Consider the following 27612-nt stretch of genomic DNA (forward strand, 5'->3'; position numbering starts at 1 on the left):
TGTCATTTCTGTCTATGGATCCCATTAGCTCCGTGACAGCATGACCATGGAAAGAGTGGGGACACTAATCTCAGCCATGGGGTATAAACCAAAGTAATGCTCAGGAAAAGAACTCTTGATGGACCCATCCTTATCCAGAATCTCATCGAGGGCCTTAGAGAGTCCACGGGATGACAAGACTTCTTTTACTTTTCTTTGATTATACAGTCACACTTTCCTCCCAAAGGACAATTTATCTGGACCATTTTCTGAGTGTAACACACCATGTGAAATCCTAGGCTTTGGGGGCTAGAGTGGTCTGTTTATTCTCATCTACTGCCTTTTACGGAAACTTCCACCTGGAGAGTGAGATGAATCGATAAAACCTGGAAATATTTTGTAAGTGTCTGGACAACAGAGAGCAATATCAGGGGTCTCTAACTTTCCACCTTTGTTCTGACAGCTCCAAAAGCAAATCTATAATAACAGGGAAAAAGCTGCAACAATTAAACTGCTCACAGAGGCAGGCTAAGCAGAGTTCTTGATATTTCTCTCAACTCTACTCTTGTTTGTTTAGCTATTGTAGCAAGGAAGACCAGAACCAAGAGAATCCCAGTGTCTCTGATTGCTGAGGGGAGGAGGGCCAGGGACCTACAAAATGTGGATGCACAGAATAAGAATGTTAAAAAGACCCTTGAGTCTCTGGGTGCAAAGAGACATTTAGCATGCCCGGGGATGCTTCCATGACCGTTAAAAGCAGACGTACAGATTGAGGCCTGTTCTCATGAGAATAACACTTATTCTCTTCTATGGGGCTGACTGAGGCGGTAAGAAAAGCACAGGCTTTGGAATCACACAATTTGGGCATCAACTCCACGTGCCCTTGACGCACTATGAGACTGTGGGGAAGCTGCTGAAGTTTCCTCGGCCTTAGTTTTCTCATCTGTAAAATGGAGATAGATGACCTCCGCCCTAACAGGTTATCAGGAAGAGTAAATGAGATAGTGCATATGAGTGTGCCTGGTGCATGACTCAACTGTAAAAAAGAGGGCCTACAATTTTTAAAAAGAGGCATTAACTACACACGCAGGTTTTAAGGAGTAAAGCCTGATGTGAGGACGGTGAGTTCAGCCCAAACCCAGCACCACCCCACATCTGTTTTCTGTCTCCGAAGCTAAGATTTTCCTTCACTGCAGTTGTCCCAAGCTGGGCACAACCTGAGAGAGGAACTCAATCTGCTCTGCATGTAGTCGAAAGGAAAACGTTATTTTGTCCGTTTTTATTTTTAATCCCCCACATCCACTCCCCAAGGAAGAGCCCCATCTAGGGAAGGCCTACAAACCACCACCGGGTGAGCAAAGAGTCCAGGCTTTCCCATCTCTTGTTACAGCCATTCTTGTTTTTTTGTGTGTCCTCGTTTTCGTCGCTGGGAATCTATTACCAGAATAGTAAACGGCGGTCTTCAGAGGATCTCTCATGTGGTAAAATATGCTGTGTAGGAAAAATTCTCCCAAGTTGAAGTCATTTAGAAGAAAGCAGCTGCAGATGCTGCTTTGCTGTAATACATGTGCACTCCTGTGCTGAGATTAGTCTTGTAATGTCCGCCACAGAAACATAACGGGGCAGGCCCCTTTCTGTACTCGAGACCTGCTCGAGCCCTAAGCCAGATTTTCTTTATTGGTTAGTAAGCTCTTTTAATGAAATGTACTACTCTTATTATAGAGGACTCAAAATAAGATCTAAATCACAAACCAATAAAAGAAAATTATTGGGCTGGGTATCTAAAGTTACTACCTAGAGGCTATTCCAGTGTGGTATTTATAAATCTCGAAACAGTTAAGTATAATTGTCTTTCTGGTTTGGGGGACTGAAGCCAATAGCAGTTTCAGTTACAACCGAAGACAAATATTTTAGCACAGAGCTTTGTTCATTCGGCGGGTAGAGAGAAATGGCTTCTCCCCGCCCCCACCCCCCACCCCAACCCTTTCAGAATTGAGAGACCATATTGTGGCAATGAATGTCATATGGGAGCCGCTGAAAAAAAATGCTTCTCTGGTTTCAGGAAGGGAGAATGTGTGTAAGGATATGTGCATAGGTATGTTTGGGATTGGGGCAGGGAGGTGTGTGGCCTGGGTGTGCAGGGGTGAGGCAGGGAGGACAAAAAGGGGAAACACTGGGAGGACAGAAGTTGAGGGTGACATGGGAGTTGAAGATGGGGTGGTCCGTCAGATTAACGGAAAAGCCAGATGTGCACTGCTTACCGCACTGCAACTTACACACAGAGACAGTGCCATTCTGGAAGGATGTGGAAGCTTCCACCAAAAGACCCGTTATAACCCCAATTCTACCAAACGCCATAGCTCTCTCTCTGGAGTAACAATGTAGATCATCAAAAACACAGATCCCCATGTAATAAACATAAAAAGCATACCAAAGATCCTCAGTTATGAAGGACCAAAGAACTCATCTGGTTGGACGTCCCTCTCATCACAAAGATCAGGTCAGTACCTTTCCCTTGGCAAATGGACCTGTGGCGACAGAATGCTCAGTACATTTTTAGGCAGCGCATTCTATTCTGGAAATGTCTTCCTTATGCAGGGCTAATATCTGTTTCTCCTTAATCATTAGCCATGGCCCTGGTTTTTCCAGTGGAGCAGAAGGTAAAATGGCCCTTTCAGTCCACTAACCCCCCACTCTCTTAACTGCTTGGCAAGGGATAGGCTGCCCTAGTGCTTCCCCATTCTGACCATCTCCTTGGCTGCATTCTTGAGTTGGTTAGTTTTTCCCCTCAAATCTTCATAGCTCCTGACACACTCACTCTCAGACCGACCAGGATGAAACAATCACTACTCAAAATAAATTACACTTCCATCAGCCAGGTTTATGCAACCCGTCTTCAGTGATTATTTGAAACTGAACGCCCAGTGGACTTCATTACATTCCATCCTGTGGGTTTTGTCCCGAAGTTCTAGTTTAGGAAGGTCCTTTTGAATCCTGACCCTTTGAATCCTGCCATAATTTAGAGGTCCTAACCCACATAGCCTCCCCCAAAGATAAAAGAGAAGTCACATTTTCTTCTCTGGAACAGGAAAAGAAACCTCAGACTTTAGGATATGCCCTATGCCCCCAATTAATGCTGTCTCTCTAAGAACCTTGGCCATTCTTCCAAAGAAAAAGGTCATTCCCTACTTGAGGCTCTTAACTTTTGTTGAAATGCAGTCAAGGGAGAGCATCTGCTTATGTGTGGACATCATTTAGTGTCACCGTGGCTGAGGGTCACGGAGAGCTGGAGGTCTGGGTGTGTGTGTGTGTGTGTGTGTGTGCCCACACGCATGTGTGCTGGTGTGCGTACACATACATGCTTGTGTGTCTATTGGAGTGTTTGTGTGAGCCATTATATATTTTTTAACTTGTAGCTATAAAGAGGCACAGAATATAGAAAAATAAATTTAGAGGGGTGAAGAAAACCAGGCAGGGGACATTCATTTCGGGTTTGTGACATATGTTTCTCCATCCCTTGGGAAGTTGGGAGCCCAGCTCAGCTTGTGGTTCCTTGGCTTCTACAAATGTTCCTCTCTGCCCTTTCTAAGGTGCTTCTCATCCTTCTGCTTTTCACATTTCTTTCCTCATACCTCTCTCCAAGGTTCTACTCCACTGATAGAGAATGAGCCATGGGGTAGACTTTTAGCTGTGACCCTCTCCTGAATGCAGGACTTTATTTCCACCCATCTGCATTTCATGGTCACCTGGATTTTCTGCCAAGTCTACATGGAAATGAACCATGGCTAGAACCCAACATTACCAATACCACTTTCTCCCGCTGCCAGGCCCTGCCTGCTGAGGCCTCTTCCTATGAGCTCATCACTATCCTCTGTCACTGAGAAGGAAGCTGACAATCACGTAATCTGTTTTACGTCTACTACGTCTCACAGTAAAATAGTCACCCCTTCTGTTTCCAGCTCAAGGTTCCTGATCTCCTGGATAACCACAGTTCCTACCCAGACCCCTGCATTCTCTTCTTTCCCACTCCAAACAGTGCTTCACAGGCTGCCAGATCAATCTCCCTGAAGCTCAGGTCTGATCCCATCACTCTCTTGCTCTGAAACCTGCTGTAGCTCCCCAGTGCCTAGTGAATAATTATAGCTTCGTAACTCAAAATTAAAAAAAAAAAAATCCCTCAGTGCCTAACCCACATTTCTGCCTCAGGCCTCCCTGCTGTCTTACACATAGCCAAACTGTACTCATCACTGTCCCTCGAACACATCTCCATGCATCCTTGCCCCTTACTTCAATTCTTTTCTCTGACTGCAGCCAGCTCTATTTGGTTCCACCAGCTGAAATCCTACTCATTTTTTCAAAGTGTCTCTCAAACCCACTCTCTTCCTTTTTCTCTTCCTGTCCCATATTTGCCTCCATGGACTGTAATTCTTTCCTGGTAATATACCAGCATTCAGAAGCAGTTGCACATTTGCATTGGAGGTTGCAAGGACAGGGAATGTGCTTCACGCATCCCTGTCTCTCTAACAGTGTCTGCCATGCACAGTCCGAGCACACAACAGGTGCTTAATAAGGGTCTGGGGACAGGGAGCATGCATCTGAGGAATGCGAAGCATGTAACAGGAAAGGGAACCACAGAGAAACCTTCACATCACATCCAAAATGAACCCCGATGTTGAAATACACACACTCCATCTTCTTAAAGAGACCCAAGCTCTTTAGGGAGCACACTGCTGGCCCTGGGGGTGAGCGACGTTGCTGTCTAGTAGCAGCATAGTGCTGGATCTCTGCTTGGCCGTCTGTCAAAAGCTGTGGTCAGGAGGAAGGCCTGTCCAGTGGGCAACTAATACCCTTCGCTTATCACCATGAGACATGTGACAGAGACAAGATGACAAATGCAGCCAGTTGGTAGAAACTAGAACCTGGGCTCCAGCACAACCCCAAGCCCCTTTTTCTCCACTTAAGGATGTTTTAGTCTTAGGAAGCTAATGACCATCCAGAAAATATGAAAGAAAGAAGGCAGACCAACAAGCTGAGCCAACAGCATTGTCCTAAGGAAGTAAAATAGTGAAGTTTAGGATCCCTGGGAGACCAGAAGGCCCAGGTGAAAACCATTACTTCACCCCTCAAGGCCTCAGTTTCCTCCCTTTCCAATCAAAATGGTAACCTTCTTACCACATATGCCTCCTCAGAGGATCAGTTCGGGCAGTGGTTCCCACTCTGGCTGCACCATCTGGGAGTTTATAAAGCTTCTAGTGTCCAGGTTGTACCCCAGATCAGTGAAACCACAGTTGCTGAGGTGCGACCCAGCCATCGATATTTTTTTTTAAGTTTTTCAAATGAATACAATGTGTGGCCAAGGGTGAAAACCTTATCGTCTCAATTGGCAAAATGTCTATCATGTAATGGCAGAAAACTCTCATAAGCATTAGTGTTATTATTACAGTTGTTGGTGGTGCTGGTGGTGCTGGTGGTAGTCAGATGGGCTTTGCCTTAGACCCAGAATCCTCATGCAAAATGAGCATAATACCACCAAACTCTGTTCAGGATCTGCAATATTTCATCCTCCGAGCTCATCACACACTCCTCTCTCACATCAAACCTCCCATGCTTCAGCTCTCCCACGCTCTTGCTTCACACCCTGTTCTTTGATCACAGGGATTAATTGCCTGCTTTGTCATGGCCTCTCAGTCTGTAAGCCCCAACACTGGTTTGACTTCCCCATCTACCATTTTAGACCTGGTGACCATTCATTTTAATATCCTCTGAACAGCTCCATGGAATCCTTCGCCTCCTCTGAATTGCCATCCCAAACTCAAGCCATTTTGTACATTTCCTGCTGTTTCTGCCAAGAGCGGCAGAGAAGATCGCAGAGCTGTGTTGACTGGCACCATAACGCCTTCGTAATTCCAACCCCAGCTGGCCCTCACCAACACTCACTCACACCCTCACCTCACTCCAGCCAGCTTCCTTACATGTTTACTGTAATGTCTGCCCTGAACCTTTGTCACCATCAGTTCCCAGTCCCAACTGTCCCAGTCCCTCAGATCTTCAAGGAAAACCAAACTGGCAGCTTCGTGAAGAAAGGAGAGCCATCTGACTGCCTCCAGCTTATAATCTTCCTCATCTAGCTTTCCGTTTCAGAGGGACCAGGGCCATTCCTTCTCCTTTTGAAGGCCACATTGTTTTCTCCTGCTTCTCTCTGTTACGCTATCATATAATGACTTCCTCCTAAAGCTTCAAACTCTCCCTCTCAATGGGGTTTCACCTCAGTCTACTGCAGCCAACAAATATGGTGGATTTCTCCATGTTCTAAAAACAGAAAGGAAATCTCTTTTTTGACAAGATTCCCCTGAAATACCCTATTTCTCTCCCTATGTGCACTTGAAAGAGTAATATACGGTTTCAACTTCTCACCTCCCATTAATGCTTCAGACCCCTCAACGCCAGCCTCCACTGGCAACAAGGTACTCAAGCTGCTCTTGCCAAGGTCGTCAACAACTTCCTGAGGGTCAAATGCACCATTGCCTCTTTTCGGACCTCATCTACTTGACTTTCCTCTAGTATCTGACAGTGCTAATCATTGCTTTCTTTCAGATCAGTGCAGCCCAACAAATTCTTATGGCATGTCAACTCTATGTCAGAGTTGTCTACTGTCTATGTCAGATCCTGTGCTAGAGGCACTGGGGACATGAAGATGAGCAAAAGAAGAATGGTCCTCGCCTCTCAAAGAGCTCATAGTCTATTCAAGAAAACATATGCATCAACATTTAATTAGGATACACCCTAAATTGCTATCTGGAATTTATTCAACTCTCTTCTCCTTTACTTTTGATAGTACCCACTCCTACTTCCTCAATCTTTGCCCTCAGGCCCTTTCACTGGGTTCTCTCCCTCTGTTTGTCACTTCAGTGTTGACATTTCCAAGGTTCCAGGTTTGGCCCTTCTCTCTTGGTTGCTCTGCCTTCTCTCTCTGGGAAATATCCACTCTCAAGGCCTATACACCATCCATCACCAATGATTTCCAAGTCTGCAACCTCAAACCTGACTTCATCCCTATATAGTCAGGGTATGGTTGTATTTTTTGTTAGATATCTACATATACTGTCAACTCAAATGAACCAGGACCATATTCTTTGCCATCTTCCCCGAGCCTGTTTCTCCTCCTGAGCCCTCAGCTTACTTTATATCCACCTAGTAGTCAACCTCAGAACTCATTACCAGCTCTTCATCCTTGCTCATCCACACCTCCGTCCCACCTGACTGGCCTTCAATGGGCTATCTTTGCTGTTACAAATCCACCTCAATCTCTGCCTGGCCCTTGTGACTGCCATCGCTATAGCTGTCCTGTTATCTCAGCCCTATAATCCCAGCCCTTAAAACGGCAACAAGCTGATGACTTAGACCTGTGCCATCCAATATGGTAGCTACTAGCCACATGCCAGTATTTAAATTCAAATTTATTAAATTAAGTAAAAGGGAGAAAAAAAAATCCTCAGTCACACTAGTCACATTTCAAGTGCTCAAGAGCCACATGTATTCAACTCATCCACAAACGTCACCTCTTCTTGGAAACTTTCGCAACCCCTTGAAGTATATAAACCGAGGAGCTCTTTTGTTTCTAGCCTCATCCTTGTCTCATTGCACGGTAATTGTTTATGGGGGTATCTCATCCACTCACCTGAGCCCCTCAAGGATGGCGAGTGCTGAATCCATGCCATCTTTGTGTTCTGGGCTTTTATAGTGCCTGATGCATAGCAGACACTCATTTACTCCTTTTTCTTTCTCTAAGAGTTACCTTCACGAGGAGGTCAGCCAGGAAGAAACTACAAGATGCTCATTTCATAATGTGATTCAAAAGCACAAAGGGAAACTCAATCACATGCCCCTCTTTTCAGGTACTGACTCAAGTGGCTCTCTGAGAATGGGCCCTTCCTTCCTCTACCCACCCTCCCTTTCAAGATCAGGCTCAGTTCTTGTCTTTTAGAACCACAGGGAAACAGTCTGGCAAGAGCCACTGTTGTACCAGCTGATTTAAATTGAAATGTTTTCCCCAGATAAATACGTGCTAAATAATATACCAGCTCTCCAGCCAAAGGGAAGTGACAGGCGCTCTGTAAATAAAGGCACTTAGTTGCTGGTAAAGAGCTGTAAAGTGGTTCTGAGCTGATGTTTGCTGACCAGCAAGAGGCAGCTTCACCTGCTTTATATAATTGTCACTGCAGTCTTGCCTGCTGTATATTAAAACTGCATCTCATAGACCCAACTGTCACATCGGATATACCATCCAGCATGGGGTATGCCACCTTTCTCCGTAATTGTTTTTGACAACCAGCCATCACATCTCAGATCTTTTCAGAAAGCGTCTGGTCCAAAGTCCCTAGGCTGGGTCAGTTCTGACACCATGTGGGCTAGAACAGTGGCACCAAAAGGGAATGTGAATAGAGAAGAGGAAAAAGAGGCTTTGTTAGTCTCAGAGACCAGATAATGCACACTGGCAAGTGTCTGAACCCAAATCTCAACAAAGACTCTACCTCCTCAATGTTAAGGTACATTTTTCATGTTACATGGTATCATGCTAGAAAAACTTTCCATTGAGATGCATGGATATTTTGGCCCCAGAGCACACACGCTTGCCCTGAGTCCACATTTCTGTCCTGCTGAGTTTTGGAGAAATGGTAATGTAGCTCTCAAGACAAAGCCGAGGATGCAGCTTCATAAGGACTGCAGAATAAATAGTGATGAAAAGTGGGTAGCAGTGGCCAGAAATCTATGTTGCTATCCCTCAGGGGAAGTTAGATTTGCTTCCCAACATGCAAAAAGTAACACGAAATCCATTTTGTACCCTGTAATTCCAATCTACTTGGAGCGTGGTCGTGACAAATACCTAGATGAAGGGTAATTAAAATATCTGAGGCCGATGAGCATTCCAGCTGGTCAAACAGTTCTCAAGGAGGGACAGTGACAGGGAAACCTAGTTTGTCCCTCCAGCCCCATGGGCTGGGACAAACCCAAGGAGTGGGCTGTGTGATGAGCAACCCAAGATGAATACAGAGCACTTGCCCGTCAGAGAGAAAGTCACTTCCTGTGCTGATGGCCACCGCTGGACTTTTGGAAGGTCAGAGTGTCCCCAGAGGAGGGTGTTAGAAACCAAGGACAAGAGAAGGGCAGACAGAGTAAGAAAACAAGGGGAAATATGGGCTCAGTGTGCCGGTAGCTTTGGCAGTCTCTCACTGAGAGCAGAACGAAGTGCTTGCTGGCTGCTGGGGGGCATGGGCTCCACACCACTGCTGACCAAGAGTCTGAAAATTGCCACTGGCCATGGGGTACATCCTTGGCCTCCTTTGGTGTGTATGTGTGTGTGTCTGGGGGGTGGGTGTACTAAAGAAGGAGTGCCCTTCTCTTCTTTGTGCAGGAAAAATATGCTCCCGTTCCCTTTCTTCCTTATCTCCCGCCAAAGCCTATTTTCCTTGCTTATGCCTGTCCTAAAACAGTAAAGAAAGCTTTTGAGAATCAGGTATGTGTGGAGGGGAGGGGAAGCCTTTTTATCAGCGTGGCCATCATACAGGATCTGAGAGGCTGGGGTCAGGTTTATGAGAGCTGGAAGGAACACCCATGTCAGACACACACGTAACTCAATCAGGCATTGAGATTCTGATCTATGGACCTTGACAATCACAATTATTGAATTGGGAGAAAACAGACATGCTGGGGAAAGGGAGTATTTTCTGGCCCCTCCTGCTCAGTTCCATCTGCCCCACCCCCCGCCCGAAGGGAGCGCTTCTCCTGCTTCCACTTCTTTCCATTCCCCTTGCTAGCTCCCGCCAGGAGAAGAGGAGCGTCTAATTGGGTTGGTCAGCGTGTTCACTGGACCGGGCTTTGTTAGCGTGCAGAATATTGTGCCTTAAAGCAGTGCACACGAGTCACCTGGGGACCCTGTTAGAATGCAGATTCTGACCCAGGAGGTTTGGGGTGGGCGTGAGATTCTGCATTTCTAACAAGCTCCCCAGGGGACGCCCATGCTGGGACGGAGTTGGGAGGACACATGAGGAAGAACAACTACTTAAAGGCAGGAACCAAATGGTGGCTTGCCTCTTCCACCTCCCAGAAGGCCAACTTACTGTCTCCTCATATCCTCTGTCACCTGTGCTCCCTGAGCAGGCAGGACAGAAGGCAGTCTCTGGCTCTCCAGTACACAGCTGGGTAGGTAAGACTCTCTTTTAGAGCCTTGGCATGTTGCTATGACCTGAGGCCCAGCTGATCAAGTGGATACCAAGATTTAGATTTGGGGGAGAGGCAGAGGATGGCAGAGTGGAGAGGTGAAAACCAGGCTTCAGACCATAGCAGTCAGGGTTGCATCAAGAATAGAAGTCACTCTATTCCAAGTATAAAGAAGATTAGATGCGGATGCCACCATCGGAAGGGCTGTAGGAACAAAAGTCAAAGAGGCCACCATGAGCCATTGCACTGGCAACACCAAGTTGCGAGCCCCGCAGGAGGTACTGTGAATCTCCAGGCAGCTCAAAGAAAGAAGGCCACACCACACCCCTCAGTCCCTAGCAGCAAAGCCAGTGATTCTCAGAAAGCTCCTTTAAAAGCTGCTTTGAACCTCGCATCTGCTCAGGGTCTGGCTGCCACTGCCTCCAAAGAATCAAGGTCTCTTTGTCTCTTCCAAATTCCAGATCTCGTCCCAGTGCCCGGCTCTCATTGGCAGACTCCAGCCCAGAACTGTGCAGGGCAGAGGATTCTAGGAACTGCTGTTCCCAGCTTTGCTGCACTGTTTTGAGCAGATGTTGGAAGGAGGTGGTGCTGGTGCTGAGCTGACAAAAGATCCAGCAGCACATGTCTGGGCTGCAAGATGGGGCTGAACTTTATCCCGTCAATAAGGTCGCGCTTCATATCCCAGCAGCTAGAGTTCTCACGGCTGTGCTCCCTCCACCTTTGGTCCTGGAATGATGGGATTCAGGCCCCCACCACGCACCCAATGTCACCCATCCAGCAGACCACTTATGACAACGATCCTGCAGTTCATGGCAAGCCTGCGCAGAAGCAGTCCTGCCAAGGCTCAGATTAGTCAGGCTGTTTGTTACAAGGTTTTGCTGTGCTGCCTCTCTGAGACTTCTAGATGACATCTTTACTAGCAGCTATCTGCCCAGGATCCCAGAGAAAATGACAGGGAAGATGGGGGCAGAGCAGAGAAGGTGGATGTACATCATTTCACTCTGGCATGCCTGCTGTAGAGAACGTGTGGGCTGATGAGCATCACCTCTTGCTAAATGACTTTTCGTGTCCCTATAGTCCCCGCTGTCCGGGGGTCACCATCCGTAGGTCAGCGGATAACAAAGTAAAGCTTAACACCCCCATGCAGCTATAACAATGGCAACGCTTAACATAGGTCAATGGCAAAAATATATACTGCAGAGAAACGTTAGGAATTGTTCAGCCAGCATCTTTTCAGTGCCTGACATTTAGCTGGTGACCCGGGTCACAGAGCCACTGTTTGGGAAGACTGAGGGCAGTGGCAATTGAAAGGCTGCTTTCCTCTCTGGGAAGGCAGGCTATTCGGAGTGTGGGTGTTCAGGTGTTCTCAAGCCTGCTTCCCGAGATGGTAAGAAGACGCGGCAGATGCCCCTTTGAAAGCCATCACCCGGACCACAGGTTTTACTGCCAGCAGGCTGGTGTGAGCCTCTTTGAATTACTGAGTGAAGGATATCCCTCTTGCCAGCCCCTGTCCCCTGTAGGCACAGCAGAGAAGTATTACAGGCTGTCCTTACCTTGGGAATTAGCCTGCAAGACCCCGATGCTGTCATCAAACTGCATAGATTTGATGTTGAGTGACGCCAAGATGCATTCCTTGTCCTGCAGCGAAGTATCATCAATATTATTCTGATTGGCTGACAGGATAACGCACATGTCACAGAGGTTGATGTTGACGGCCCTTAAATCAGCCCGACTTAATGGCGTACCCTTTGGCATCGAGGAAAGGGAAAAAAAAAAAAGAAGAAGCAAAAGTGAGACCGAGGGACGAGAGGGAAAGAGGGGGAAAAAAAAATAAAAACAAATTAAAGATGGAGCCGGAGCTTTGGGAAATTATTTAACAAGTATCTTTTTTATGCCTTGACATTAAGCTGGCCTAACTACATTCAAGGGAATAGGAGCTGTGTGCTAATCTAAAGGGTAGTCGGTGCTGATGGCGGCATTTCAGGCTTGCTCTCCACACTCAATCAAGCCGTTGCTAACAAACGAGGGAGAGGAATAATGCCAGGGTTCTACATCTTCTTCCTGCCTGGAAATTGTCTTGATTTAAGAAACTGTCCTGTGGCAACCTCTGGCTTTCAGAATGTAACGAGGGGGTGGGTTTCAAATGCCTGTTTATTTAATAGCAGGTCACTTCTGTCTCGGGCAAAAACAGCAGCTCTGACTAGAATTTCCAATGCAGCCAAGGGGAAATAGCCAGTGAGCATGGTATGATGAGGTGGGACTGATAGCACTGCTCAACCTGGGGGACGTGAGAGGGATGGAATTAATGTGCATCTTGTAAAGGGGAGGGGGGAAGAACTTAAGCTTCAAGTCATATAATTTTATTGTAAATTTTCAGCAAGAGAAAAAAAAGCACAAGAAAATCGCCTAATTGACCAACAACAGAGGGATGGTTGAATACGCCACTGGACATACATACAAGGAAAGTCCATGCAGCAGGTAAAGAGACCAAAACAGCTCTCCATGTAGGTGTAGCCTGGGCAGGATCTCTAAAATAGTGGGATAAGTGCAAAACAAAAACACAAAAAAACAAGTCCTAGATCATTTAAAAAGTATTATTTCATTCATGTAAAGAGAAACCCACAAAATAAAGCTATATATTTATGAATGCACTCGTAAATGCATGTACATTTGGAGAGAAATTTCAGGAAAAATATACACTAAACTAATAACAGTAATTACCTCTAGGGAGGAGAATAAGATTGGGGGTAAAGGGAAAAGTTTGTTTTTGACTTTACATACTTCTGTCTTGTTTGAATATTTTATAACAAGAACGTATTTGTATATTACCGGTGTAATTAAAAATAAATAAGCCAGTAAACAGATTTTTTTAAATCCCGTAAGAACAAAAAAGCAGTGGGGGAAAAAAACCCAGAACAAGGAGGTAATGACAGAGAGGAAGAGAAGGCAAGCACAGGTAGGAAAGAAGGGTTAAGTGTCAGAGGGGAGAGGCATGACCTCCACACGCTCTGTGTCCTCAGGAGGGATCACAGAAGAACTAATCAGGCCATCCATGTCAGGGCTCCCTAGGGGTCATGTGGCATCATTTTGGAGTTCACATACTTGGTCCTTCAGCCTGGATCCAGCTTCTGCTCTGCCTACGTGAAGATTTGAGTTGCCTTCAACTCACTGACCGTGTAGGGAGAGGGTTTGCCAACCCCCATATATCCCTGGATGCCTTCCTCCCATTCTCCTTCCTGGAGAAGGGGCTTTGGGATGATGGAACTTGGCCGCTCAGATTGAGACCATCAACCCCCTTTGATGCCTCAGTGAGAGACATGATTCTGCTCTCAGGCCCCAAAATACTGCTGCAAAGTGGCATTATGGAGCAAGAGGCATTTAGTGCTTTGGGGCTGGGAAGCGACTAATTCCAGCCTCTGGAGCAGTATCTTCTGAGAGGAGAAGAATCCCTCTTTTCCAGGGATCACTTGGTACAAAGTAAGTCTGACCAACTTCCTGAATCATTTCGCCAGTGCTTATGCCTCAATTGCCTACATTCATATTCTTTTAATTTTCACCTTGTAGGGAATCAGCAGTAATTGTGATATAAGACAATCCCTGCATAGTTGTATACACACGATTTCAAAACTCAGGAAATACCGATGACATATATAGAAACACCATGTTTCTCTGGACTGACTCCATACGTAGGGCACTGTTTAAACAATGAAATATGTGAAGACATAGAGGAAGGCCCATTTGTACAATATGCTGTGCGTGAGTGTGTTAAATTTCAGAGGGTTTAAAAAGGACCAGCAAATATGAGAGCTCATTCGTATGTAGGCCAACAGGTGAGTGCATGTATACAAGGGCACACAGGAGACACACACATATACACACACAGAATGCACACACACACACACACACACACCAAACATTACCTATACACCCAACACCCATACATACAGAATGCACACTCGTGTGCATGTGTGCACACGCACATACACATACGCATGTGCGTGCACACACACACATACAGCCCAGCAAAATAATAAGCTCTTTACAAAACACTTTTAGACCCAGTCCATGTGTTCCAAGGGACCATGTGTAAAAGCACATGTACAAAAATAATTGTGGAAATACATAATCAAATCTAACATGACTGAAATTAGCAAGGTATATATCTGCTTATGCTCTTCTACGTGTATGACTATTTGTTTTTCTTCAGGTGATTATTTTTAACTACATGTGTTTACTAAATCAGCTTACTAGTTTCCTAAATCTAGAATTGTTTAAAAGTTTATGAAAAATATATTGATTAATGATCAGGAAATAATTACGTGCCTCCTAGATCATGTATCCTGCATCCTTACACTAAATTGTTGAGTCTCAAACTGTTCCTTTTAGATTTGGGCCTTAGCATATTTTTCAATCAAGAATATCACATGCACATATGTGTGCGTACACATACAAGCCTATGAAAATATTGCTAGGCTTCTACATGAATGGGAGGCAGGGAGTGGCCAGAGGAAGGGGCTGGCCTTCCATACAACAGAAATAAAGAAAGAACTCTGTTAAATCCACTTAGTTAAAAACAGAAAGCAATATGACCAAGATTCACAGAAGCATTAATAATATCATAAATAAAATGCTAAAAATAGTTCCATAAGTAAATTCTGCTATAAGCATCATAATATCTCAAAGCATTAGGTTTGGGTAGGCAAGACAGAGAGAGAGTGTATAGACATCGATATGGTTAATACATTTGGTATCAGCTAAACTTCATGCTTGATGAGCAGCTGAACTTGGCTGCAAATTCCTTTTAATAAGGTCTCCCAGGGTTTAGATATTCCTAGACAGAGCATAAGGGAAGGGCTGAGTCCTCAGGCCCATAACCGGATGAAGAAGCAGAGGCATGATCAAAGCTACAGCTATTATATCCATCCGGGATTTTCTTTTGTGAATGAAAAGAAGGAAAAAGCATCGATAATGTGACCTTGGACTTACAGGCAATATGGACACTTTGGGGAAGTTATGAAGCGTCTCCCATTCCCGCTTGAGGTACTCAATGGAGCCCACAAACACGATGTGCTTGAGCTCGTGGTAATGAAAGTTGCTGGCACGGAGTGGCATCACCAGGTTCCGGAGGCCAATCAGGGCTGAGCTGACATCACCAAAGATGCAGACCACGACGTGGCCGCTCAGGACGGTCATGGCGGCTTCACTTCGAGTCTGCAACATGGAAAAGTGCACCAGCATTGGAGAAAAGACCTCACAGTGTTTTGGGAAGTATTTAAAAAAACACTTTCATAAAGATAGACATTTGCTGAGTGCTTACTCTGTGTTATTTTTTTTATTTCATCAATGTTATGTGTATGCCACATAAACTTACAATTTGAGTATGTGGTGTGTGCATTATACTGGGGTCACAAATATATGTAAACATATACCCACACATAACCTGACCTTCTTTGTCACAAGACTTAAGAAAGTTATACCATCATACATATGAGTAGGTGGTCTTTCCTGATGATATTTAGGTGGGGGGAAATAGAGAATAGTAATATTTATGTTGTTTAAAAAGAGAAGTCTTAGTTCACATGAAATTTTTGATAAAAGGAGTTGTCTTTGCTGTCTCTCTTGCTGAAATGATATTAAATTGGTCAGATCCTATGCTAGTCTCAGCTTGAGAAGTTTCAGTTTTGAGTTCCAGACTCATCAAAGGGATTTCACACTACGTTATCACATCAGCAGGTAGAACATCACATCCTCAGCCAGGGGCTGGCAAATTATGGTTCATAGGCTAAATCTGGTCTACAACCTGCTTTGGTATGGCCATGGCTGGTGAGCCAAGATTGGTTTTTACATTTTAAAATGGTTGCAAAAAAAATAAAAATGAAGATTTCATAATATGGGACAATTATATAAAATTTAAATTCCAACAAAATTTTATTGCAACTCAGCCAATCTTACTCATTTAGGTATTGTCTATGGCTGCTTTTACATTGCAATGGCAGAGCTGATTAGCTGTGACATACAGCGTATGGCCAGCAAGACCTAAATTATTTATTATATGATCCTTTGCAGAAAGAGTTTGCTGACCCCTGTCTACTGCTGCCTTGCGTTTTCCAGGGACTGCCTGGAGTGGCCCACCTGTGAAAGTCATCAGACTATTACTTTAGTCACAAGACTATTCCCAAATAACAATTAAAAGGATCTAGAGAAAGGTCAGCCAGAGAAACAAGCCCATGTCTTCTCCCAACCCTAGGTTTGGATCTACAAAGGAGACAAATAAACGAATAAAATCGCTCCAGTGAGAGGAGGACCCCAGCTTCCCACACAAATGGTTAGCCACTGCTGCCCCTTTGCTCACTGTGTTAGTGAAGAGAATAACGCAGGAGGCCAGTTAGTGGGCCTTTCTCTGCTTCTCCTTCTGGTCCAATGCCTCCTATTCTTGCCTTGCTTGCTCCCTCTCCACTCACTGCATGCCTGGATGGTCCCATGTGGCTCACAATGCTTTGGGGGAGGCATATTAATGTCCACTGCACATATCAAACTCTGCTTGATTTAATCCCTAGAATTGACCAGTGTATTGATTGTTTAAATGCCAATATTGCAATTCACGACAATGTCAGGGTTATTACAGTAACCCCCAAGGAGAAGAAGAAGCTAGCTTTCACTCCCTGATCGTTACAATAAAGCAGGGGCTGTCACCATTATCGGTTTCCCTCTGTGATAATACAGTTATACCTAAGACAGGGGCTGTAAGAAATGTCTTATAAATGGTGACCAAGAAGGACCCACTGGGAAGTCACATCCCACATCACCGCTTCATGGACAAGACCTGGAGTTAGTTATCTTGGCTGCTTGGAAGTGTGAGTGCCTGGGTACCACCAACAGAGCATCAGTGAGTCTGTAACATGCTGTGATGGGGTTTCTAATTACTTTTAATTGGTCGGGTCACCTGGGAGTCTAGCTCTCTTCAGTGAGCCTCAGGGATACAACCTGGGTTCAGAGTGGGGGCTGGAAATCTGGGGAGTTGAGGAAGTCACTGGGTGGTGAGGAAGGCACCATCTAGCAAAGTGGCTGACCACAGGAGCTTAGCTCTGGGGACCAAAATACCAATCTTTAGATTGGCCACAGTAACATGACCCACAGAATCTTGTCCAGACCCCAGTTCCTGGAGAGTCTGATTTTGCCAGATTTAAGACCCAGTACAGCAACTCACATGCACATCTTGTGCTTCTTACACATCCTTGAAGGCTTGACCCAGTCTGGGCCTTCATCGCCTTAACCCCTTCAAAGCACAATCTGCATGCACCCAATAAGACTTCTCTGGCCACTTAGATACATCCTAGTCCTTCTCCCCTAGATTTGAATCTTGTGCCTCATAACACAGCTTTAAATATATTGTTCCATGGTTACATTTTACGTCTTCTAATTAAATGATCATTTCCTCAAGATTGAGGCCATTTCATATTTTCTAACCCCCAGAGCAGTTAGTGTCCTGCATCCAGTGGGTACATGCAACCCCAAAGCATCTTCCCACAGCTGGCTGTTCTGAGTATGCTCACCTCTGCTCCAGTGTGACTTTGGAGAGGGCTTCTTAGACCACACTAACTAGCACCTCCCAGTCCCTTTCTAGCCCATGGCCCTGCTTGATTGTCTTCATAGCACTGTAGCAGTATCTGAAATGTTTTCCTATACTCATCATCTACCTGGAGATCTTCTCTTTGCCCCACTAGAACATCAGCTAGTTAGGGACTGTACCCCCAGCAACAAGAGCAGTGCCTAGCACATAAATGGCCTGTTAAAAATGTTTTGTTAAATGATGTTATTTTTCAGATGACAGGTAGTAGTAACTCACTTCCCTAAACTCTTTCATGCCAGAAGGGAACTCAGTTTGGATGTCAACTAGCCATACGCTCTTCAGGAATATAGGCAAGCCATTAAGACCCCGGATTCCAGATAGAGCACCAAGCCCTTTTACCTGCCACAGATGGGTAGTGCCACTCTGAGTTTGGTTCACCAGGGCAAAAGTGCAGTGAATACAACAGGATGTAAATACACAGAGCACCTTTGTGATTAGAACCATTTGCGCTCCTGGTAAATTGGACAATTGCTGTTTATTGAGAATTCTGACTTTCTGTGCTTTTGTCTGTGACTTTCACACCTCCAAGACAGTCTCTAGCACAACCCTGTATTGGCTCTTAATTGCTTGATTATAATTAAACTGAGAAAACACACACATACACACATTCCAATAAAACGCAGGGAAGTCTAGTGGATTAGAGTACAAAGCCATTCTGAGGGACTCCTTTTCTAATAAGGGTGGCCATGACATCAGAAATGATAGGATTTTCCCCGCTGACATAAAGAAGCAGGGCACAGTGATCTGCAACGAGAAGGCAAAAAAGAGAAAGAACCCTTCCACCTGACCTTCCTATTAATCCATTTTTCGTGGATTAGCAAGACAATGAACTGTAGGGAAGCTGGTGTGGGCATTCAAACCTAAAGCTGTTAACAAGACAAGTCTGGAGAGTAGATGGATTGTTCTCTAGGCTGACATTCTTAGGGCAGACCAGAAAAAGCCCACTGCTGCTGCCGAGATGACACAACCACAAAACAGGGCTCTGAGCTCCCACCTCCCCGAGATAGACCCATGCATGGGTCATCGTTGTCATCCTCACCAGATGCATTTTGCATCATGTGTTAGGCAGGATCCCAAATACGCAAGGCTATTACCTAGAAGAATGCAAGATGTTGTTATAAACAAATAACATTGTTTATTATATTGGTAGCATTCACATTTCCTCATGGCATTTCATAATAATAATGGGTTTTACTCTTCAGTACAACCCTAGGGGTTAGGGTCAATCTCATCTCACCTTCTTAGATATAAGAGAACTAAGGTGTAAAGAAGCCAAACAGAGCCACATTCGTAGGGATGACAGTACTTACTGCCTCCCATGATGCCTTTCACACAGCATATGACCATCCCCTATCATGATGAGCCAATAAATATTCAGAGATTTAGAATTCCATCCTTGGTTCATATTCTGATGAGGGTTCTAGTTGCTTCGATGTGTCCCTAATTTTAATTATCAAAAATAATTAGGACCAGGGACTGTATCTTCCCAACATCCAGTTAGGGAAACCCATTCCTGGCAAATGTAGTTTGGGACAGAAGTGAATGGCATGGATTCTGTGGCCCGTCACTCACCAGGATGACTTTCTCTATCTCCTTGGGTGCGCACCAGTGAAACATGCCAGTAGAATCATACTTCTTCACATTAGAGTCCATGTTGTCAATCTGATCATTGCCAGGAATTAACAAGGGGTCATGCCTGGGGAGAAAAGGACAAGAAAACCTAAGTGGAAAATGTAATAAATTATAAATGGAAAGTGCCCCCTGAGTTAGATCTCAGAGGAGTTGAAAGATGCACAGGAAGTGGCTGTCACTGAAGGCCATTCTTTTGCTTACAGAACCCATGCTTTGAAAGACAACTACCCCAACTGCCATTGCCACTTGGAAATGCAGGTGACCTTTATCAGCTAATAATTCTACCTTCCCCTCCTGTTCCTATTTCTCTAAAATGGCCTTCATGTCATTCTGTGGATTTAGCCTCCTTTTCATGGATATCCCTCCCTCCTATTCTCATTTTACCAGCTATCCAATCTCCCCAGTGACCGCACGCATGCACACACACACACACACACACGCACACGCACATGCACGCACTCACACCAAAGGGTTGTTATTAGCATTGGCAATGAAGAGGAAGGAATAGGAATAGAGCCTCATGCTGACTGACTGGCATGAGGATGGAAAGCCAATTACTTGCTCTTTCTGACTACAACTTCTGACGTGATGCTCTTCGCAGTAAAAGCTTTAACAGGCTGCACTTTAAATATTTTAGCAATTTGCCCAATCAGATTTTGCTCTCCCCGGCTGAAGCCCTTTAAAGATTCAGCAGCATGTCACTTCAGAGCAGATTGACTACCAAATGCCCACATCTGGAATACATGATTTCAATACCAAACAACACCCTCTCTCCTTGCCGTGACAACTGTATTTGCACTAACGGTCCAATGACGGTCTCCCCCACCCCCACTTCACCTCCCTGCTGCAGCATTCCTTGGATGGGAGCTCACGCTCAGGTGCATCTTAATAAACTTGTCTTGAATTCGCTCTCTTGCCTTGTTTACTGGTGGAAAGGGAAGATGCTGCTCTAGAGACTTCCCCTCCAGTGGGTTGGCAGATCTTCGCCAACAACCTTAGGAATTATAATAAAATCAGGCAGGTCTAACAGGCTTACAGCATAAGAAATATACTCCTACAGCTTGGACTATGTCCATTGTCAGGTTCCATCTGTGATAGTGATTTCATATTCCCATTTGGGGGGAGGTCATTTGGGTTTCTACAACATTGACCGCATATAATTGGGACAATGTTCCAGGAATACCTAGCTCTCATTGCAGGGGAACTATCTTCCCTAAATAACACTGCCGATTTAAGACAGAAAATATAAATAGGTTCAAATTCCAAAAACTTACTATAAAGTGATTTTACCTTTTAAGTTCTCTATTTCAAGCATCAAAGGGTAATCTTTATTGAGTTTTCAGTATTTCTCCCTCTGAAATTTCTCTGATGCTTCTCACTTATATATCCACTACACAGAGTGGGACAGGAATGGTCCACATATCTAGAATTAATCTTTCAAGATATCTATTGTGATTCCCCTCCCTTCAATATTCCTTCCACCCCCACTCAAGATGGGAAAATTCTCGCTGCATTTATTTATTCCTGAGAATTTGCTTTTGGGCTATACCAAATGACAAATACCCTGTGAGGCAATCCTGCAAAGTTACCTTCAACAAACATGCTGGATTACTATAGGAACTGTCATATCTAATCTTCAAAGGGTAAAAACACTCCACCTTGGAGTAGCGTTTCGGTAGCTGAGCTGTTGGAAGGTCTTAAGGTGTTGTAAACTACCAGGCCACCTTTCAAATACTGAACTCGGTCAAAACTGCTAAAATAAAATGGCAGTTTCTCTTAAGAACTGGTCACAGATCAGGGCAAGAGCAACTTTTGATTTTTTTTATCCTTGAAGAATCTTCAATAGTTGTTGCAGATACCATCTGGGATAGGTAGGTGGATAGAAACCACCAAGAGAAGAGATTTAAGAAAATGAACAGAATGAACTCTTCCCAGCCCTAGAAGAACATATTTTGCAAGAGGATCTTAATAAATTTACCTCAGAGAAATAGAGCCAGGTTCAAATTCTCTTGCCCAGTTTATTGGTTAGAGAGGAAGTATTATCTCAAGAAGGTCTGAGTACTGCCCCTAATGCATTCAGGATTTAAAAGACAGACAGGACAATATTTACATAAAATCTGCAAGCAAGCAAATGATATAGCAAGCTGGCCAAAATTCCTTCTAGAAAATATGTGTCTTGGGTGGAAGAACATACATTTGGGTTCCCTACCTTTTTGGGAAAGAATCATTCTTTGGTCACAAAGGCCTCCAACTTTCATCTTAGAAAAGTAAATAAACAAGGCTGATGATCAGTCGTCCCTCAATAAGAAGAAAAAAGACAGCCTTTTGTTTTCTTTTTATTTTTTCTTAACATTTATTCATTTTTGAGAGTGAGAGTGACAGAGAATGAATGGGGGAGGGGCAGAGAGAGAGGGAGACACAGAATCCAAAGCAGGCTCCAGGCTCTGAGCTGTCAGCACAGAGCCTGACACGGGGCTCGAACTCACAGGCTGTGAGATCATGACCTGAGCTGAAGTCGAACACTTAACCTACTGAGCCAACCAGGTGCCCCAAAAAGATAGTGTTTTAATGTCAATCCTCATTAAACTAGGGCTGGGGTTTGGAGAAAGCAGGTATAATTTCTTTTCAAAAAAAAATCCTATTTATTCTTGAAATAGAGTTGATATACAATTTTATATTAGTTTCAGGTGCAGTTTGACACTAGGTTTGTGAATCATGATTGGCACTGGAATATCTAGAAGCATCAGAGAAGTCTCAGTGGTACGCCTTGTTGCAGTAGGTACTCCCTACATACCTCTCACCCTGGCCTGGACAACTTAAATGTATAATCCAAGATATTCCTCAAAAAGTTTTATCTGAAGAACATTAAAAATCTCCTCAAACAAAGATATTTTCCTTTCTGACCAGCAGGGTACCTGGAATTCAAACTTTGATTTCTTAAATCGTCAAACAGCCAATAAACATAAATTTTCTATTTTGATTCATGAATGGGAGATATCCTAATGATGAAGACACAGTCCCTAGTCAAAAGGAGGGTCATAATACAGCAAGAAAGAGAAAATGTCAATCAATAGTTGTGATACACCGTGATGAGTGTCATATCATGCAAGGTGGTATGATAATACCAAGAAAGAAACTGTTAATTGCCTGGTATTTGAGAAACACTAAGGAAGGCTTCCCAGAGAAGGTAACATTTTATCTGAGCCCTGAAAGGTGGGGAGCAATCTAAGCATATTTTAGTGTTGATCCACTAGCAGCCATTAGAACCTGCTCAGAGAACTGAGGCCCAAATGAGCCCACACATGGCACCCCCAACCACGGTTGAAGATGTTGGCTGTGGTATTTGCCCAACCTGAGGTATAGAAGACTCAGGCCAGGCACATTAGCTGTCTTTTTTTTTAATTTTTAAAAAATGTTTTATTTATTCTTGAGAGAGAGAGAGACAGAGATGAGTGGGTGAGGGGCACAGTGAGAGAGGGACACAGAATCCGAAGCAGGGTCCAGGCTCCGAGCTGTCAGCCCAGAGCCCGACGTGGGGCTCAAACTCACAAGCTGTGAGATCATGACCTGAGCCGAAGCTGGATGCCCAACTGACTGAGTCACCCAGGCGCCCCATACAGTAGCTGTCTTCTGATGTGCAACGGTGGTCATCGAATGGAAGATGGAATCCACTGATTGTGTACAACTGATTCAGAACAGGCGACAAACCATGTGTGGAATTTCAATAGAACAAAAATCAAGTTTCCAAACACAAAGAATGTTATAAAAATGGAAGGTTTAAAAAAAAATGACATGAGTTGTGTCCCAAGGCAGTGGATTTCTCATCACTTGAGACATTCCAGAAAAGCTGGGATATAGAGATTTCATTCAAAACATTGGGTGAACCTAGAAGACTCTCAAGGTTTGAAGCATTGTTCTCTCACTGAGGAAGACAAGGCTAGGATTCTGAAATACTTGGCCACTGCTGGACATCAAAAAGCCAGAAGGCACTAAATAACTGAAGAAAGGTTGTTGTTGGAGCAAGATGAGAGATAGGAAGAATTAAGACTGATCACTCTAGAGTTCCATGAAGGACCATAACTGTTTTTCCATCTGGGAGGAATATGATTCATTCCAGCAACACGAGCATCCATAACCACTTTGAGCCAGACAGGATAAATTTCTTTACCATGTCTGTTCCTGTAGTAACTTCAAGTGGCTTAGGTTGACTTGAACTCCTGAGAGGTCTCTGACATAGGTGAACAGTGAAGAGCCAGTTGGCTACAGGAACATGTGCTGCTAAACTGAGATTGATGGAGCTTATACAAACAAAAGAAAGTTCAAGCATTTGCCACTGAGCACAACAGCCAACATTGCCATGGTCAGAGGAGGCCCAGAAGAACCTGGCAGTTGCACACAGAAAGGAAGACCACCAGAAACCTCTCTGAACAAAGCATCCCAGCATCACTGATTCACAAAATGATTAAGAGAACCCATTCAAATGTCCTCAGACAATTCCTCAATGACCACTTAGTTGGAATCAAGGGCAATACTAGATATTGTCTTTCCTATCTTAATTATTTTATACATTTCCCCAACTCACAAAGTAATCTCGACTCCCATAAAATGCACCATAATTGATTCAAGGCTCATTTGTCATTTACCACTGAGCCATGTACATGCGTTATTTTAGGATAACAGGAATGCCATGAGGTGAGGTCTATCTGCTGCAGAGTTGTTAAATGGGCATAATTTTGTCCCCCACAAGGTCTGTACACTGAGTTTACAAAGCCTGTAAACTCTCAGTACCTCAAGTTGTCACTATATTGTACAATATGGCCTTTAAATAAGTAATTAAATTAAAGTGAGGTCATTAGGATGGGCCCTAGTTGAATATGGCTGCTTAATTTATAAGAAGAGGAGATTTAGACATGGACATGTGCAGAGGGAAGACATGTGACATGTGAAGATAGTGGTATAAGACAGACATCTAGAAACCAAGGAGAGAGACCTGGAACAGAGTCTTCCTTCTCCTACTCAGAAGGAACCAACCCTACTGACACCTTGATCTTGCACTTTCAAAATCCAGAACTATGAGAAAATCAATTTCTGTTGCTTAAGACAACAATAGTAAGTATCTTACTTAAGACCACAAGAATACATGGCAGAGCCTTAGGAAACTCATACAAGAGTCCACCTTGAAAAAGGAGCATGAAGTATCAGATATCAGTCCCTAGAAGGAACCCCAGCTGCCCTTCTTGTGCTTCAGTCTCACCTATTCCCTTCATGGAGAAAAGCATCCTGCCACCAGTTTAGGAATACGTGGAACTATACCAGAAATACACAATATCTTATTCAAAGAGTTTGGGCCATGTCCCTTCCCTCCTCAGCACCACCTCACCCCAACACATGTATATAATTAGATCTGTCCAAGAGGGAACTTCTCTCTAGTCTTTAACTTGTATCCCCATTTTTGGATCAATACCTATGACAACCCAGCTCAAAAGAAAAAGGAAACCTGTGCACCAGCTAGTTAATGTATTCATCTGAACCAAGAGTCGTTCTCCAAAGGGTACATTTTGGGGGGTGGATCACTGAGGGCAGGAAACCACTATTTCCTTAGTGATGATATGGCACAGTGGCTCCACATCTTGGCTTATCTACCACTTGTTACATTGTGCTTTGCCTCAATGTCTTCATCTGTAAAATGAGTGTTAATCACCATCATGACTTAATGGATTCCATTTGAGGACTCCATGAGTAAAGTCCTGTCATGCGCTTAGCATAGAACCTGACACAGAGCTTTCCTTCAAGAAGTGTTAACTACCATTATTATTATCATTCTTTATACTCTGCTAACAACCCACCCATTTATTTGTAGCTCTTCTGAAAGGAGACAGTAAAGGTAGAGCACTTCAATAATACAAATGCAGAGTTACTACAATTATTTCTACTACTGTTGCTACTATGAGTGGCTAGCCACTGTGAGTTGAATTGTTACAAATGTTGCAGGGCTGAAATTTTTACCCACCTTTTATGATTTACTCATCAAGGTAACACTTGCATGTAATTTCTGCTGTGACTACACATTTGTGTGCCTGGGAAAGAGACTGGATAAGTAACATGGCTGACGTGGCTCAGCAGAGAGAGGAGAGGCAAGGTTTGAACAGACAGGTCTTGACCGGAAGCCAATGCCACTTGGCCCCGTTCCACCCCCTCCCACTTACAGGAGGCAGCTGGATCTTGTTCCTTCTCCATTGCAGAGCCCTGAAGTACAGTGCCCTGAGCTGCAAAGACAGGCAGACCAGCATGGCGGGCATTCATGAAATGCACAGCTTGTGTGAATAATCAGTACGAAATTGCCCCAAGAGCCTTTGTCAGGACAACGTGCTAAGGAGAGCCTCAATAATCGATTAAGCCTGGGACAGCTTTTGCCTTGTCCCGGTATCTGAAGGCTCTGTGCAGGAATACCCTCATTTTTATAGCAACCAAGGAGCTCCAGTGAGTTAAATTTTTCATATCTATGCTTCTTGAATCTTAGCTCACACCTCCAAAGTCCACAGCTAGAAATTAAGTATGCCTGACTTCAAATAAAGAATAGAAGATCATTGTTTTGAGGGTTTGCAGAGCGAGGAATGCCACTTGCCATCAATTAATCTGAGGAAGTGAACTAAATGCCCTGCTACAGCAGAAACACAAAAAGCTTGCCTGGAAGACAAGTGCCTAAAGCAAAACCACAAATCCCTTTTCTAGCAAACCTGCTGTGAGGAAGCCGGTATTATATTTTAAAGAGCACAGTTCCCCTTCCAGGCAAATACAGCAAATCCCAGTTTTTCTGTGGCAGTGGGTTCAACACTGGCCTTCAGAAATGTACATTAAAGTATAAGTAAACAAACCAAAACACACACACACACACACACACACACACACACACACACACAAGGAGGGGGGTGAAAAAGGAAAGTTACAACATGCTCTTTGTTCTTTTTTTTAAGTAGGTTCAAGCTGGAGCCCAGCTCAGAGCTTGAACTCAGGACCCTGAGATCAAGAGTTAGATGCTTAACCAACTGAGCCACCCAGGTGCCCAGTAATATAGTTTCTGAATTGTACCCTTTACTTGCTTGAGCTTTGGGGCTTCATTTATCATCTCAAAGAGGCTCTCTCGTCATTCCACGCATCCCGTGTAGGTTGAGGCCCCACCCTGCAGTGGTCTCCCTGGGAGATCAGAGGCTGGATAAAACGTGAGAGAATTTCTCAGCCTTCTGCAGGCTTCTTGTCCCGATGGCAAAAACTAATTCTGTGGGGTGGATCTATCAATGTCAAGTGCCATTGTGGAACTGTTGGGATATTTTTGAGGCCTCACAGTTTGTCTCATATGTTCCCCCTGAAGCTTCCCTCCTCCATAACCAGAGACAGTTGTTTTCCCTTCCTAGGAGTTCCTATAGAAGTGAGAGATGCTCCTTCAGAGATAATAATTTGCATTTTTGTCTCATCCATTAGATATGGAGCTTCCTGAGGGCAAGGAACTCCTATTTTACTATTTAGCAAATTTCCAGAACCCAGCAGAGGACACAGCAGATGCTTAATAAACAACCAACTAACAAGAGGAACTGATGAATGATCTCTAGTCTGACTCTAATTCCTTGACTCTTAAGCCAGTCAATGCAAACTCACCAGACCTTTTAGGGAGACCAGAAAACGTGCCCAGTGACAGTTTACTCACCTTTGATATCTTGAGACAGTTTGCTGTGGGAACAACCAAGGCTCTTGCACTGTTTTTCACTTTTCAAGGACTATATTTGAAACAGGGCATCTTGATCTAAAGGGAGACTCTGAAAACAGGACTTTAACTGGCCCCGCTGTCTGGAGTGTTCCTGGATCCAGATGCTGTAGCTGATCAGCGGGGAGGACTCATGTTTGATTGCCAGTGGTGGTCAAGACAGGTGTTCTGAACGAAGCAACTATTCAGTGCTCCCCTGTCAAGTCTGGACATTTCTGTAAGGAGAGCCCCTATGACATCAGGTTTCTTTCACTGTTCTGACTTACGGAGGCAGTGGTTCTCATACCAGCTGCATCAGCATCACCTGAGAGCTGGAGAGAAATGCAAATTCTCAAGCCCAGCCAGACCTACTGAATCAAGCTGTTTTACCAAGATGCTGTAGATGATTCTGATG

At 44.3% G+C, this 27612-nt stretch overlaps 1 protein-coding gene across 5 annotated transcripts in view; it reads right to left on the reverse strand.

Annotated features, from left to right (window-relative positions):
- KCNMA1 (potassium calcium-activated channel subfamily M alpha 1) overlaps positions 1–27612 on the reverse strand; it is a 731687-nt gene that overhangs the window by 57630 nt on the left and 646445 nt on the right. For all 5 annotated transcript variants that reach the window (XM_047073026.1, XM_047073024.1, XM_047073023.1 and 2 more), the window contains 3 exons: positions 19400–19523; positions 15184–15408; positions 11751–11943 (listed from right to left, as the gene is read on the reverse strand). In XM_047073026.1, coding sequence (XP_046928982.1) covers positions 11751–11943; positions 15184–15408; positions 19400–19523 — 542 coding nt within the window. The remainder of the gene's footprint in view (positions 1–11750; positions 11944–15183; positions 15409–19399; positions 19524–27612) is intronic.

The sequence above is a fragment of the Lynx rufus genome, unplaced genomic scaffold, assembly GCF_022079265.1.
Source record: "Lynx rufus isolate CCGP_SWC_20201006 ecotype Redwood Valley unplaced genomic scaffold, mLynRuf1.p SCAF_11, whole genome shotgun sequence".
Taxonomy (NCBI): domain Eukaryota; kingdom Metazoa; phylum Chordata; class Mammalia; order Carnivora; family Felidae; genus Lynx; species Lynx rufus.